Below are 16,726 nucleotides of genomic sequence, written 5' to 3' on the forward strand. Positions count from 1 at the left end.
GCCTACCATAAGTAACACACTACACCACCATGGACTCAGATCCTGCAGTGCCAGACGTGTCCCACTGCTTAAGCCTGTACATGTCCGGGCCCGTCTGAAGTTTGCTAGAGAGCATTTGGATGATCCAGAGGAGTTTTGGGAGAATGTCCTATGGTCTGATGAAACCAAACTGGAACTGTTTGGTAGAAACACAACTTGTCGTGTTTGGAGGAAAAAGAATACTGAGTTGCATCCATCAAACACCATACCTACTGTAAAGCATGGTGGTGGAAACATCATGCTTTGGGGCTGTTTCTCTGCAAAGGGGCCAGGACGACTGATCCGGGTACATGAAAGAATGAATGGGGCCATGTATCGTGAGATTTTGAGTGCAAACCTCCTTCCATCAGCAAGGGCATTGAAGATGAAACGTGGCTGGGTCTTTCAACATGACAATGATCCAAAGCACACCGCCAGGGCAACGAAGGAGTGGCTTCGTAAGAAGCATTTCAAGGTCCTGGAGTGGCGTAGCCAGTCTCCAGATCTCAACCCTATAGAAAACCTTTGGAGGGAGTTGAAAGTCCGTGTTGCCAAGCGAAAAGCCAAAAACATCACTGCTCTAGAGGAGATCTGCATGGAGGAATGGGCCAACATACCAACAACAGTGTGTGGCAACTTTGTGAAGACTTACAGAAAACTTTTGACCTCTGTCATTGCCAACAAAGGATATATCACAAAGTATTGAGATGAAATTTTGTTTCTGACCAAATACTTATTTTCCACCATAATATGCAAATAAAATGAAAAAAAAACAGACAATGTGATTTTCTGGATTTTTTTTTCTCAGTTTGTCTCCCATAGTTGAGGTCTACCTATGATGTAAATTACAGACGCCTCTCATCTTTTTAAGTGGTGGAACTTGCACTATTGCTGACTGACTAAATACTTTTTTTCCCCACTGTACGTCATAAGAAGAAAATATCTCAGTAACACGTCCTGGTGATTCCTGTACAGAAAAAGCCAGTACTAGTGAGATCCGTGGTCCGTATGTACATGTGTCCCATCCATTTATCTGTTTGCTGTCCGTATTCCATGTGTCCGTGTTTCACATCCGAGTGCAATCCGTGTGACACGTACCGGAGTCTGGGAAGAGCAGTTCAGTTCGCACTGATGCCAGGCGCCAACGGCTGAAGGCAGCACTCGTCATTGCCGCCAGGTCTCCTTGTGATCAGTGTGACCAGGCGACAATAATGGGAGTTGTATTCAGCAGCAGCTGTGTAACTCCTGTGTAAAATAAAGAATTGAATTAAAAAATGATGTGGGCTCCCACACAGTTTTCATAACCAGCAGAGGGAAAGGACATGGCTGGGGATTGATGTTAATAATCTGAAAGAAGGGACAATATCCCCAACAGGTTCCCAAGCTATTAATAACAGCTGACAAGCTGTTTACTTAGCCTTTACTGATGAATTTATGAGGGACCCTATAATTCAAACCAGCAAAGGCTAAACAGAGAGCTGTGGGTTGATATTAATAGCCTGGGAAGGGGTTAGAGATATTGCTCACCCCCAGGCAACTAACAACAGCTCTCAACTGCCCCAGAAATGACACATCCATAAGATGCTCCAAATCTGGCGCTTAGCATTGCTCTTCCCACTTGCCCTGGTGCAGTGGCAAGTGGGGTAATAGAGTTGGGAGGATTGATGCCACCTTTGTATTATCAGGGGTTAGTAATGGGGAAGCGTCTATAAGATGCCCCCATTACTAATCCCATAGTAAGTTTGGAAATAAACACACAGCAAGAATAAAATCTTTTGTTTGAAATAAAAATCCACACCGTTTTACACATTTATTTAAAAACAAAGTTATTCTCAGCTTACACCTATTCCATGGAAGCCCTTGCCCCTTGTAAAAGACAGAAAATAAGAAATAACCAGTATACTCACTTTATGCCTAATCCATTAAAGCCCTTGTAAAAAAAAAAAAAAAAGACAACCCAACCATATCCTATCTGTTTAGCCTTTGCAGGTTTGAATTTATTGGGGGACCCCATAAATTCACCAGGAAAGGCTAAGCCAACAGCTGTGAGCTGTTATTAATAATATGGGAACCTTATGCGGTATTGTCACCCACACTTTTTGTTAAATTTAATTCTTTATTTCACACAGGAATTAAACAGCTGTTGCTGAATACAACTCCCATCATTGTCACCTGGTCGCACTGATCACAGGGAGACCAGGCGACAACGATGATAGCTGCAGCTGACGGGGCCTGGGAACAGCTTGTTCCCAAGCGCGGGTATATGTCACACATGGATGTCATCCGTGTCATCAGTGTGCATGTGTGTTGCACGCATTTTGTCCATTCTGCGAAAAAAACCTGACATGTCTGTGGGTTTTTCCACACACACTGTCCGTGTGAAAAACCTGACATGTGTGCACCACCACTGAATACAATAGATGTACAGATGTCGATGTTTGTGGTCCTTAAAAGATGGACCGCATGCTGGTGCAAAAAAAATGAACATGTGAAGAAGGCCTGATGTGGAGTGTGACTCTCGTCTGAGGCCACCAACAGCAATATGGCTCCCGTCTAAGGCCACAAACCGCAATGGGCCTCCCGTCTGAGGCCACAAGCCGCAATGAAGCTCCCGCTTGAGGCCACCAACCACAATGTGGCTCCTGTCTGAGTCTACCAACCGCAATGTGACTCCTGTCTAAGGCTACGAACCACAATGTGGCTCTCGTCTGAGGCCACCAACTGAAATGTGACTCCCATCTGAGTCTATCAACCACAATGTAGCTCCCGTCTGAGGCCACCAACCACAATGTGGCTCCTGTCTGAGTCTACCAACCGCAATGTGACTCCTGTCTAAGGCTACGAACCACAATGTGGCTCTCGTCTGAGGCCACCAACTGAAATGTGACTCCCATCTGAGTCTATGAACGACAATGTGGCTCCCGTCTGAGGCCACCAACCGCAATGTGGCTACCGTTTAAGGCTACCAACCGCAATGTGACTCCTGTCTAATGCTACGAACGACAATGTGGCTACCGTCTGAAGCTACCAATCGCAATGTAACTCCTGTCTGAGTCCATCAACCGCACTGTGATTCCCATCTGAATCTATCAACCACAATGTGGCTCCCATCTGAGGCCACCAATCACAAGGTGGCTCCCATCTGAGGCTACCAACCGCAATGTGACTCCTGTCTAAGGCTACGATCCACATTGTGGCTCCCGTCTGAGGCCACCAACCACATTGTGGCTCCCGTCTGAGGCTACCAACCGCAATGTGACTCCTACCTGGGGCCACCAACTGCAATGTGACTCCTAAGGCTACGAACCACAATGTAACTCCTGTCTGAGGCCAGCATCCGCACTGTGACTCCCATCTGAGTCTATCAACCACAATGTGGCTCCCGTCTGAGGCCACCAACCACATTGTGGCTCCCGTCTGAGGCCACCAACCACAATGTGACTCCTACCTGGGGCCACCAACTGCAATGTGACTCCTAAGGCTACGAACCACAATGTAACTCCTGTCTGAGGCCAGCATCCGCACTGTGACTCCCATCTGAGTCTATCAACCACAATGTGGCTCCCGTCTGAGGCCACCAACCACAATGTGGCTCCCGTCTGAGGCCACCAACCACAATGTGGCTCCCGTCTGAGGCCACCAACCGCAATGTGGCTCCCATCTAAGGATGGGACTACACACTGAGGCAGCGGGCCCCGAGCTACATGTTGTAGTGCTGACTGGTAATACCGTACTCTTACGAATTCTTGCCGCCATAGGTTAGAGCTACATGGTGACATTTCCAGTGACATTGAGATAACTGTGTTAAAAGATTTCCTCCAACCCCAAATGTGTCCGATCTCCCTTCACGGCTCGCACGCCGCTCGCTCGCCACAGACCTCAGTGCAGCCGCGTGCGACCCGTCTGCGATCTGGGCGATTTGTTTACAGCAAAGTCACAGAAGTGAGATAAATGGATGGCAGGTGACTCGTCACTCACTCCCAGCATAGCTCTGTGCTCATGATCAGTAGCAGCGGTCTGGACTCGGTAATCCACGTGTGCTTGGTGAACAATGCGGATGTAACGCACCCAATGACTGGCAAAGGGGGAAACTAGGCAGCAACTACAGAAACTGACGAGCTGTGGGCCTGAGGCTCGAAACCCCGCACCGTGGAGGAGTAAGCACCGAGGGATTAATGTAAATCCTATCCACTATGCTTGTAATGTAGAACGCTGCAGTTCCTGATAGTGGGCACGCAGCCTAGTGATGTACAGAAAACCGCACCCAATCCGGGAGTGCGCGTCCACAAGCCAGACATGCAAAAAAAACCGGACGAAATACACGGACATTATTATTAGCTGTTCCCTCGTCGACCATAAGGTGGCAGCACAGGCCCATAGTGAGCGGTGTGTGCAAGACAAGGCACCCGGAAGGAAAGCGTTAGTCGACGTATTGGCCAACCACAACATGGAGTTCCTGTGGCGCACAGATACCGGAAGTCAGCTGGCTGTCACCGGGCAATGATGGCGGCGGATGGAGACTTTCTGCTGCGATACAAAGCCGTGTCTAATAAGCTCAAAAAGTGAGAGACGTTATATGTATATGCCTAGCTGTGACCGCGCCCTCTGCACACAGCAGTCCTGTACCGCGGGTGTTCTGTGCTCCTTACAGTCACTGCATGGTGCTGGGGGCATTATATGGGATATTGGGGTGATGTTATCTCAGATGTGTGTGATACGGGGGTGATGTTATATCAGATGTGTGTGATACGGGGGTGATGATACATCAGATGTGTGTGATACAGGGGGTGATGATACATCAGATGTGTGTGATACAGGGAGTGATGATACATCAGATGTGTGTGATACGGGGAGTGATGTTATATAAGATGTGTGTGATACGGGGAGTGATACATCAGATAAGTGTGATACTGGGGTGATACATCAGATGTGTGTAATACAGGGAGTGATGATATATCAGATGTGTGTGATACGGGGAGTGATACATCAGATGTGTGTGATACGGGGGTGATGATACATCAGATGTGTGTGATACGGGGAGTGATACATCAGATGTGTGTGATACGGGGGTGATGATACATCAGATGTGTGTGATACGGGGGTGATGATACATCAGATGTGTGTGATATGGGGGTGATGATACATCAGATGTGTGTGATACAGGGGGTGATGATACATCAGATGTGTGTGATACAGGGAGTGATGATACATCAGATGTGTGTGATACGGGGAGTGATGTTATATAAGATGTGTGTGATACGGGGAGTGATACATCAGATAAGTGTGATACTGGGGTGATACATCAGATGTGTGTAATACAGGGAGTGATGATATATCAGATGTGTGTGATACGGGGAGTGATACATCAGATGTGTGTGATACAGGGAGTGATGATACATCAGATGTGTGTGATACGGGGAGTGATGTTATATAAGATGTGTGTGATACGGGGAGTGATACATCAGATAAGTGTGATACTGGGGTGATACATCAGATGTGTGTAATACAGGGAGTGATGATATATCAGATGTGTGTGATACGGGGAGTGATACATCAGATGTGTGTGATACAGGGAGTGATGATACATCAGATGTGTGTGATACGGGGAGTGATGTTATATAAGATGTGTGTGATACGGGGAGTGATACATCAGATAAGTGTGATACTGGGGTGATACATCAGATGTGTGTGATACAGGGAGTGATGATACATCAGATGTGTGTGATACGGGGGTGATGATACATCAGATGTGTGTGATACGGGGAGTGATGTTATATAAGATGTGTGTGATACATCAGATAAGTGTGATACTGGGGTGATACATCAGATGTGTGTGATACGGGGGTGATGATACATCAGATGTGTGTGATACGGGGGTGATGATATATCAGATGTGTGTGATACGGGGGTGATGATATATCAGATGTGTGTGATACGGGGAGTGATGTTATATCAGATGTAGAATCATAGAATCATAGAATCGTAGAGTTGGAAGGGACCTCCTGGGCCATCTGGTCCAACCCCCTGCTCAAAGCAGGATTCGCTAAATCATCCCAGTCAGATGTCTGTCCAGCCTCTGTTTGAAGACTTCTATTGAAGGAGAACTCACCACTTCTCGTGGCAGCCTGTTCCACTCATTGATAGAATCATAGAATCGTAGAGTTGGAAGGGACCTTGTGTGTGATACTGGGGTGATACATCAGATGTGTGTGATACAGGGAGTGATGATACATCAGATGTGTGTGATACGGGGGTGATGATATATCAGATGTGTGTGATACTGGGGTGATGATATATCAGATGTGTGTGATACGGGGAGTGATATATCAGATGTGTGTGATACGGAGAGTGATGTTATATCAGATGTGTGTGATACGGAGAGTGATGTTATATCAGATGTGTGTGATACGGAGAGTGATGTTATATCAGATGTGTATAATATGGGGAGTGATGATATATCAGAAGTGTGTGATACTGGGGTGATGATATATCAGATACGTGATACGGGGAGTGATATATCAGATGTGTGTGATACGGAGAGTGATGTTATATCAGATGTGTATGATACGGGGAGTGATGATATATCAGATGTGTGTGTGTGAGATATTGGGGGTGATATATCAGATGTGTGTGATACGGGGGATGATGATATATCGGATGTGTGTGATATTGAGGGTAATGATGTGTGTGATACAGGGGTGATGATATATCGGATGGGTGTGACATTGGGGGTGATATATCGGATGTGTATGATACTGGTGGTGATGATATATCGGATGCGTGTGATATTGGGGGTGATGATATATCGGATGCGTGTGATATTGGGGGTGATGATATATCGGATGCGTGTGATACGAGGGTGATGATATATCAGATGTGTGTGATATCGGGTGTGATGATATATTGGATGTGTGTGATATCAGAGGTGATGATATAACAGTACTAGTAGGCAGCCTTTCTCCGCACAGTGACTTAAAGTGAACCTGTCAGCAGGATTTTGATAAGTAAATTACAGACATTGTCAGGTTGCTGCTGTTACACTGATTAAAACGATACCTATCTTTAACATTGGGTATGTCCCAGCATACCCAATGTTAAAGATAGGTATGCAGGACGCATGTGGAAGTAGGAGGAGCTTAAGGGAAGAAGTACACAGACCAGACAAACGCTAATGTGAACCCGGCCTAAGCCAGAGAAACCAAGGAAAGACCTGTCCACAGGCCTCCCTGAAGTACAAAAAGTAGGTCTCTATGATGAGGAACCTGTTTGTGCTTCGGTATAGCCTGTGGGCAGGTCTTTCCTTGGTTTCTCTGGCTTAGAGCAGAAAGATAAGACTCTGTCTACAGTCCCACCCTGGAGCACGGGCATCTCATTAACTGAAAACCTCTAAGGCCATGTGCACACGATGCATTTTTCCTGCGGATCCGCAGCGGATTTTACAGCGCAGAAACGCTGCGGATCCGTAAAGTGATTTGCAGTACAATGTAAATCAATTAAAAAAAATCGCTGTGCAGACGCTGCGTTTTTTTCCGTGTGGTTTTTGTGCGGTACAAAAAATGCAGCATGGCACTTCTTTTGTTCGGTTTTCCACCTGCTCCATTCTCCAAATTTGCAGGGGCAAAACCGCACAAAAACTGCAAGAAAACCGCACAAAAACAGGAAGAAATCCGCAGGAAAAATGCAGGTCATTTGACCTGCGGATTTCTTCAAATCTGCGCGGAAAAATCCGCACGAGGAAAATCCACGTGTGCACTTAGCCTAACACTGATTACACAAGAACCACAAGACGGATTTCTTCATCCCAGGTATCATTTAAATCAGTGTAACATCGGCAACCTGACAGTGTCTGTAGTTTATAGAGCACAATCCTGCAGACACGTTCACTTTAAATAGAAAATGTATCCACCTAAGGCTACTTTCACACTAGCGTCGGCCGACGGACGTCGCACTGCGTCGTGCCGACGTACCGTCGCACGCTGTGAAAGTTTTGCACAACGGGGGCAGCGATGCAGTTTTTCAACGCATCCGCTGCCCCATTGTAATGTTCAGGGAGGAGGGGGCGGAGTTTTGCCGCGCATGCGCGGTCGAAAATGGCGGACACGATGCACAAAAAACCGTTACATGTAACGTTTTTGTGTGCATCGTGGCCGTCAAAACACGACGCATCCGCCGCACGACGGATGCGACGTGTGGCCATACGTCGCAATTCGACGCTAATGCAAGTTCTATGGAGAAAAAACGCATCCTGCGGGCAACTTTGCAGGATGCGTTTTTTTTCGCCAAAACAACGCATTGCGACGTCCGTCGGCCAACGCTGGTGTGAAAGTAGCCTAAATGTGTTGTTTCCTTTCAATCACATTTCTCCCCTGACTGCACTTTGCTAAAAACTAAACAAAACAAACCCACTGTTCTCCTGTTCCCCGGGTCTACCAGTGAGTCTCCACCGCTGGTCCCGGTATTTGGCATTGGCAGTGGTGTTGCTGTCACGTCGACAGGGCAGCCGCCAGTGATTGAGCTCAGCGGCTGTGAACGGGGCACTCTGGCTCCACGGGAATTCCCCGCTAGAGCCGGTAAGCTCACATATTGCCTGTCCCCATGTCCGCACTACAGCCAGTACTAGACACTGGGAGCAGCCGCGGAGACTCCCACGTGGACCCGAGGAAGGGGGGAGTACAGCGTGTGTTTTTTTTTTTCTTAAACAGCAAACTGCAGCCATGGGAGAAATGTAGTTGAAAGGAAAGAACCTCTCTAAGGCCGGGGTCACACTTGCGAGTGCAGTGCGAAAACTCGCCTCAATACCCGGCACTCGGACTGGAGCACTCAGCTGCATAGAAATACATGTAGCCGTACACTCCGTACACACACACAGCTGTAGCAAAAATTAAGAGACCACTGCACAGTTTTATAAAAATCAGCTTCTCTACATGTCTGACGGCCATTCCATTCCAGTGTCAGTTGAATTCCAACCAGAGGACACCTCATTCTCCTTAATGTGCTTCTGATTAGGCGATCACCTGAACCAAATCTTATTTAACAATAAAAAACCCTGCTGTGGTGTTCACAATCCTCTTGCAATAGGACAAGCTGGATGGCAAAACAAGTGCTAGTAATATCCCAAAAGTAATAGGAATGAAAAAATTACTTTTAACCATGCCAAAGGTGGTGAAAAGAAAAGTCGTGAGTGAGGAAAAGAAGGGCTCAATTCTGGCTTTACTAGCAGAGGAATACAGTGAGCTGTGAGAAAACAAGCAGTTCTGTCATGCTCTGGGACAGGGCTAAATATGCAGATCAGAGGGTATAACAGTGCCTCCAGCCCCTGGCCACGACAGGTGTGCACCAAAGCACCCTCATTTGCATATGGATTAAGCTTGTATGTTCCAGCATGTCATCAGTCTCCGGTGAGGAGAGCAGACATTTGTCACTGCTATTTTGGAGGCATGATCTTCTTTTCCTAGTGTGTTGCTGCTTACTCACGATTGATCAATATCAGATAGATGAAGAAGTATACACCCCCAGTGAAATCTCGCTGGTAACGCCCACTCGGACTTTAAAAAGTTAACTGTTTATGTACCAAGTGCTTTGATAGCTAATATCTCCAAAACAGTCAACATAAAAAAACCAAAACATTTTTTCTTCTCTGCAGCACTGATTACATCCTGTGTCCGGTTCAACATGGCACATTTGGTGAAAAGTCCTCTTTAATAGTGTTCTAGCCCTTTTGATAACTAATGAAATAATTAATGAAAAGGCAGCCACAGACAGATGATGTGTGCTGTTTAATGGTTTATTAATACATTTGAAGACAGGAATTTTCTTATTAGTGTATTTTACGTTAAAGGGGTTTTCCGCTACTAGGACAAACCCTTGATCTAAGTGTTCGGCACTGATAAAATTAAAGAGCCTTTTCTCACCTCCTGCGCCATACCAGCAGTATCAGCGCTCGAAGTGCCAGGGCTGTCGTGTGGTTGTGACATGTGACCCTGGTGCCCACTCAGCATCGGCGTCACTGTCTCCTCCTTCGGACAAATTGAACATAACAAGGAAGTGAGAGATCAGCCACAGCCCGGACTACTTCTTGTTCAATTCTCAGTACATGACAACACAATTTCAGTCCTTTCTGATCTTTACATTTCTCTTTGTAGACGATTTCTGCGGAAGCCTAATGTTGCAGAAGCCAGTGAACAGTTTGGTAAGTGCCTTCTGGATGTTGCTTGTGCTCATATCTTGTACTGGTAACCTGTTATTCCACCATGGTATGGAGGGCTGTGTGGCCATTTTCTAGGACATTAAAGGGATTGTCCAGTGAAAACAACTATCTACCGGAAAGGTGATGACTTGTTGATTGGTGGAGGTCTGACCTCACGGACCCACACCGATCAGCAGAACAGGGGAATATTATACCTGTTAAGGGCCTGTCACACTAAGCAATATCGCTAGCAGTATCGCTATAACGTCACTGGCTTTTGTGACGTTATAGCGATATTGCTAGCAATATCGCTATGTCTGATACTTACCTCCGACCGCTCCCCCGCTGGTTATCGCTGATCACACGAGAACGTCCTGGACCGTTTCTCGTCGTCAGCTTCCTGCTGTGATGACGAGCGACGTGTGGACGCGGGCGGGAGGACGTCAGGATCGCCTCATGACAGGTAAGTAGCGACCCCTGCGATGTCGCTTGTGAGATCTGCCTGTGTGGCAGCTCACTAGCGACCACTTAGCGATGTACCAGCGATCCTGACTGCGTCATATCGCTGGTCGGGATCGCTGGTACATCGCTAAGTGTGACAGTACCTTTAGATGTCCCAAACAGATCTAAAGGGGCTTCACCAGAGAAGATAAATTTACCCCAGTCCTCTGCAGTCTCATCACTGTACTTCCTAAAAAGTTATCTTCTCTGATGAAGCCCCATCAGACTTTTTCGGGCATCTGGAAGAATGAATTTTCAGAGAAGCAATGGTGAGGGCTACTCCAAACCCTGCGTCATTCCAATAGTAAAGCATTATCAGAGCATTCATGTGTGGGTTACTTTTCATCCATAGACGGGTCTCACTCACAATTTTGCCTAAGAACACTGCCATGAATAAAGAATAGAATCTAAACCGCCTCCGAGAGCGACTTCTCCCACCCATCTAGGAGCAATTTAGTGATGAACAATGCTTATTCCAGAATGCTGGAGGCCATATCACAAGGCAAAAGTAACTAGCATATTTTTTGGACCATAGGATGCACCCCTAAGTTTAGAGGAGGAACATAAGAAAAAAATAATTTTTAACCTGTCATCAGGATCAGACATGCCAGGGGTCACAGGTGTGTCTTACAGTCTGGATATAGCTTACCGGGGGGCGATGGTGGAGCAGGGTCACAGGAGGCAGGAACAGGGTTACATTTCCGTTATTTGACAGCAGGAGTGGGGTGTGGCAGTGGACCCTGGGCTCGGAGAAGGGGGTATCCTGGAGGTGCAAGGCAGGAGCGGAGTCCCCACTCTGCACATGGATCTTCAGTAAAATGGTCCTGTGACCCTGCTCCAAAGCAGCATCCTTCCCCGGTAAGCTACATATGGACTATAAGACACAACCCCATTTTCCTCTCGAATTTGGGGAAAAAAAGTGCATCTTATAGTCCGAAAAATATGGTAAATGGCTCAGTGAGCAAAACCGAGAAATTTTGAGTCCATGGTCAGAAAACTCCTCAAATCTCAATCCCATTGAGACCTTGTGGTCAATCCTCAAAAAGCAGGCAGGCAAAGAGAAATACAGAAATTGTGATGAATTCCAAGCACTGTTTTGACAATAATGTGTTCCAGTTAGTGGTGAGGGAACATGCTCGGGTGCTAACTGAGTGATTTCAGCGTGCTTGAAAACTATGTTTGAGTTCCTGCACCTGTATGTCTCGTGGCTGTTCGACAGCCGCATCTCATGGAGGGATTACCCAACAAAGAGGAAATCCCTGCAAGTGTTGCGGCTATTGAACAGCTGCGAGACATACAGGTGCGGGAACTCGAACATAGTTTTCAAGCACGTCGAAGTCACTCGGTTTGCACACAAGCATGTCCTGTTGGACATTATTTCTGCAGGGTGACATGGATAATGATGACAGCGACCTATGTGGTATTATAATGCAATTGTCTACAGTCCATAAACAAGGCAGCTGGAAACGTCACGTTTCGCAGGGCGTTGTCACAGTCTGGTATTTTGGTTCATTGTGGTTATTCGTCTCTTAGGTCAACTGGCAAAAGAGCTGAAGCAGCAGGACTGTCTCCAGTATGCCGGGTTCTGTAACCTGGCCATGGCTAGGTAAGTACATCTCTGCCTATAAAACGTACAAGAAGCAAAATGATCATATACCCTGCTGTAACTAAATAAGTAAAAAGCAAAAGTGCATTTAAATAACATCGGGTTCCTAGTAACACTGTTTGATCAAAAATATCATAACAGCCATCCCACCGTCAGCAAGGAGACCCTGATCGGGACGGTCCTACACTGTCTAATATTAAAAACTATACTATAGTAATCCAGGTTGTTGGACTACGTTTCACTTGTGGTTTGTTTTGCAGGTGTGAGCAGACACTGTTCAATGCCCCTGGAGAAGCCATGGCCCTGACTGAGGCCGCCCGCCTCTTTTTGCAGGAGGAGAAGGAGACACAACGATTGAAATGTCCAGGGTTTGAGGAACACTTGCAGGCTGCTATTAACTGCTACAGCTTTGCAATCAAGGTTAGCTATAGGCTACTTTTGGCTGACATGGTGCACAGTAGCGGGCTTACTTGCATATACAGTATAGGGGGGTGAGTTACAGAACCTTGGCGCCAGCTCCTTAGACAGTATGTAGTTTCTGTGTTCCTTGGGTAATCATACCGCTGCCTACATTAACGGGGTTGTCCACTATTAGGACAACCCCTTCTTAAACTAAATGTTTGGTCCCGATAAAATAATAAAGCCTATACTCACCTCCCGCGCCGGCTTCATTTCTGTGGTGTAGGCACTCACGGTCTCGGGGCTGTGATGCAGTGGAAAGACACATGATACCCAGCACCCAATCAGTGATGGCGTCACTGTCTCCGCCTTTGGACAAACTGAACATGAAGAGGAAAGCCAGGGAAGCTGTGGACTGGACTTCATCTTCAGTCAGACAGTGACGCTTGCGCTGATTGGGCGTCAGTCATCACATGTTCCAACACCGCATTAGATCCCTGGGAACATGAGTGCAGACACCGCTGGAATGGAGCCGCCACAGAACAGGTTGTCCTAGTAGTGGACAGGCCCTTTAAGCTGCACAACCTTATCATGTCTGCTCAGATTCACCGGCAGCTCCTACACTGGGAGAGTCACTTTCCAGCCACGAGCTCCACTAACACTCACACTCCTGTAGGATGCCTTTTATTCCATTTTTTATCATGCGTGAGACAGATTTAGAATTTGCAATATTTTTCTTTAAAGGAAACCTGTCAGGCGATTCATGGTGCTCAAACCGTGGGCAGCAAGGATCGCAGCCTGACTGCACGAGTGTAGCCAGGTATAGTATTCTCAGAATGGCTGCGGACAGCAACTGTAAACCTCTAACTCCACCTCTGGCCGGTCCTTCCCAGCACTGCTAGAGGTGATGGACATGTCTCTCTGGTGTGTACATTGGGAGAGACCTATCATTTCCCAAGAGCAGCGAAGGGGATGGAGGCCGACTAGTCTGGTCCCCAGCTATGGTCCCCGGCTGGATCTTCACAGTATGTTTATATGTTCTCTATAAAGCCTTTTCAGAGAATAATACACCTTTCGGCATGTGTGCACCCAGGCTGCCATTCATGTTCCCTGCGGTCTGAGCAGGATGAATCACCAGACAGATTCCCTTTAGAGGGCGATTCCTATCAACAGAGATGGGTATCAATAGATATTGCTTGTTAAAACAAGTGGCTTTCATTGTAAAGTTTATTAAAATGTAACAACGTAGTCCTGATATCACTCATTTTTATCTGTATATAGCTCACCGCTTAGGGTGATGGTGACCGCTGCAGGCTATCGGTGGTGGCCGAACAAGCCGCGCTTAGAAGCTTCATTTGATTGTTTGTAAGCACTTCACTGAAGCTGGCTGGGAATGCTGGAGAGCTCTAATGGCTCCTGATCTCGGCTAACCTCATTTTCTTTTCCATTTTCTTTCTATATTTATTACATAGTCTTCTTTTTCTTTTGGAATGAGCTGATGTGTAGCCTGCAACCTATTCTCAGGGCGTTGCATGTTCTCTACCCTCGCCTGAGTATTCCTTCACATCGCACACAATAGTGATCTTTCTATTAGATCAATGTCACCAGTGATCTACTTTATGGCAAGGATTACTTTGGGACAGTAACTGAACGTGGACGTTCCAATGCTGACCGTGCAGGTTACTTCTATCACAGATACATCTGATCCATCGGCTCCTGTTGCCCCGGAAGTATTGACTGACAACGTGTTTAATGGGCTGTGAGACTCCGGAAATGTGGCTACTTCTGTCACTTCTTCAGGTGTAAGTGTCTGAGCTGTGATACTGAGCACGGCCCCGGGACAACTCTGATGCCTCTTCGTAGTGGCATGCCATGCTGTATACTGCAGAGTCATGTTACATACTCTGTAGTCTGTTGTGGAGAGATAAGCCCCCTCCATAAGCCACGTGGTCACACAATCGCCCCCAGCATGAAGATGTGCCAAGATGGCCCTACTGGAGCGAATTATACCCCCAGTTGTCACGTCTTCATGTCTTGGCACTAGGACGTATTGTGTAAGTTGTGAAGCTGGAGACCACGGCCGCACACATCTCACACAGTTAGTCACCATCGCTCTTCTTCCATTATTAAACATTTGCTCAGCACTTTCCACATTATAGGAAGCTTCTTTTCTCTTGAACCCAACTTGATGTTTATTTAACGTTTTCTTCTTCTGAAATCTCGATTGACCGCCTTTGATTAAGGTACTTTGTAAAGTCACACGAGAGTCCTCGAGTATCTCAATGATGGAAGTGTTTGCACAATCCTAATGTGAGCTGTGAGTAACAGATCTCCGGTATTCATGCTAAGACATCATCCCCCTGCCATAAGAGGGGCACCCGGGAAGACGAAATCTTACTGTGTGTTAGTTCTCTTAGGCCGGACACTCGTGTCTTTGGTAAATTAATCCCTTGATTTCTTCTGTTCCAGGTTTACATTGAGCTGAACCAGCCCGTCATGGCAGCCAGTTTGTGTCTGGAGCTGGGAAATTCTCTTAAGGTATTTTCTAGATTGTTGTAACTTTTTGAACTTTGTCATTCATGAACTTTGTTTCCCTTTTTGTCATCATTTAGGGCTAAATTCTCATCTGTGTTGGGTTTCTGAAGGGTTTGTGTTACTTCTAAGACAGGAATATTACACACAGTTACATAGTTTTGAAGGCTGAAGGAAGACCTTATGTCCTTCTAGTTCAGCCTCTTTTTAGTGCAGCTGTTCTGCATTGTTGATCCTGGGGAAGGCAAAAAACCCACAGAGTAGAAGCCAATTTTCTCCATAGGGAAAAAAGATCCTTCCCCTAAGCTGGGTCAACCATCTACCTATAATATTCTGTTATTCGTAACCTTCTATACTGTTACTCACAAGAAAAGCATCCATTCCTTTCTTAAATTCATTCAGTGAGTTGGCCATCACCACTTCCTCAGGAAGAGAATTCCAGAGTCTCACTGCTCTTACCGTGAAGAACCCTCTTCTATGCTGGTGCAGAAATTGTCTTTCCTCCAAACGAAGAGAATGCCCCCTTGTTCTTGTCACAGTCCTTGGTACAAACAGTTCATTGAAGAGATCTCTGTATTGCCCTCTGATATACTTGTACATATATATTAGGTCTCCCCTAAGTCTTCTCTTTTCTAGAGTAAATAGACCTAGTTTTAATAACCTTTCTGGGTATTGTAGTGAACCAACTCCATTTATCATTTTAGTAGCCCGCCTTTGAACCCTTTCAAGTTCAGTAATGTCTTTCTTGAGCACCGGCGTCCAAAATTGCACACAATACTCCAAGTGTGGTCTGACGAGTAATTTGTACAGAGGGAGAATTATATTTTCATCTCGTGTCCCCAGACCTCTTCTAATGCATCGCATGAACCTATTTGCTTTGGTGGCAGCTGCCTGACACTGGGCACTCCAATTTAGCTTCTTATTGACTAAGATGCCTAAGTCTTTTTCCATGTCTGATTTCCCCAGCAGTTTCCAATTTAGTAAGTAATTGTAGCATCTGCTTCTCCTTCCCATGTGCATAACCTTACACTTATCTGTGTTAAACCTCATTTGCCATTTTTCAGCCCAATTCTCCAATTTACTCAAATCTGTCTGTAGTTGCAAACTGTCCTCCTTTGTGTTAACTACCTGACATAGTTTTGTATCATCTGCAAATACTGATATTTTTTTGTGTAAGCCATCCACTAGATGGAGCTCTGTTTCTTCTGTTAAGATTCCGTAAACCTTAATACAATCTGGTTCGGGTCATAATTGGCACAGATTCGATCCATCCGGTGGATCTGATACAGTGTCGTGGCTTCTATGGTAAATGGTAGCCATGGCTCATTGTAACTATTTTGAAGATAATGTATAATTTCCTAAATTACAATTCCACAATGTGCTTATTGTTGCCTCCGAACCTTCAGGAGATGCTATAGGAAGGGGGCTGGCGAGTTCCCATTGACTTATCTGCCCGCCTGTATATAAGCTGTTGACTGATCTCA

At 46.1% G+C, this 16,726-nt stretch overlaps 1 protein-coding gene across 3 annotated transcripts in view; it reads left to right on the plus strand.

Moving 5' to 3' along the window:
- Positions 1 to 4,095: 4,095 nt before the first annotated feature.
- LOC141098692 (40-kDa huntingtin-associated protein-like) overlaps positions 4,096 to 16,726 on the plus strand; it is a 62,023-nt gene continuing 49,392 nt past the window's right edge. The window contains exons 1-5 of one of the 3 annotated variants that reach the window (XR_012234314.1): positions 4,096 to 4,580; positions 10,161 to 10,207; positions 12,239 to 12,311; positions 12,572 to 12,731; positions 15,180 to 15,248. Coding sequence is in view for 2 of the 3 variants with exons in the window: in XM_073586661.1 (XP_073442762.1) it covers positions 4,519 to 4,580; positions 10,161 to 10,207; positions 12,239 to 12,311; positions 12,572 to 12,731; positions 15,180 to 15,248 (411 nt within the window). In the remaining variant the exon portion in view is untranslated. The remainder of the gene's footprint in view (positions 4,581 to 10,160; positions 10,208 to 12,238; positions 12,312 to 12,571; positions 12,732 to 15,179; positions 15,249 to 16,726) is intronic. The other 2 variants (XM_073586661.1, XM_073586662.1) reach the window with 2 other exon arrangements.

The sequence above is a fragment of the Dendrobates tinctorius genome, unplaced genomic scaffold, assembly GCF_039654945.1.
Source record: "Dendrobates tinctorius isolate UK_male_01 unplaced genomic scaffold, ASM3965494v1 ptg000094l, whole genome shotgun sequence".
Classification (NCBI taxonomy): domain Eukaryota; kingdom Metazoa; phylum Chordata; class Amphibia; order Anura; family Dendrobatidae; genus Dendrobates; species Dendrobates tinctorius.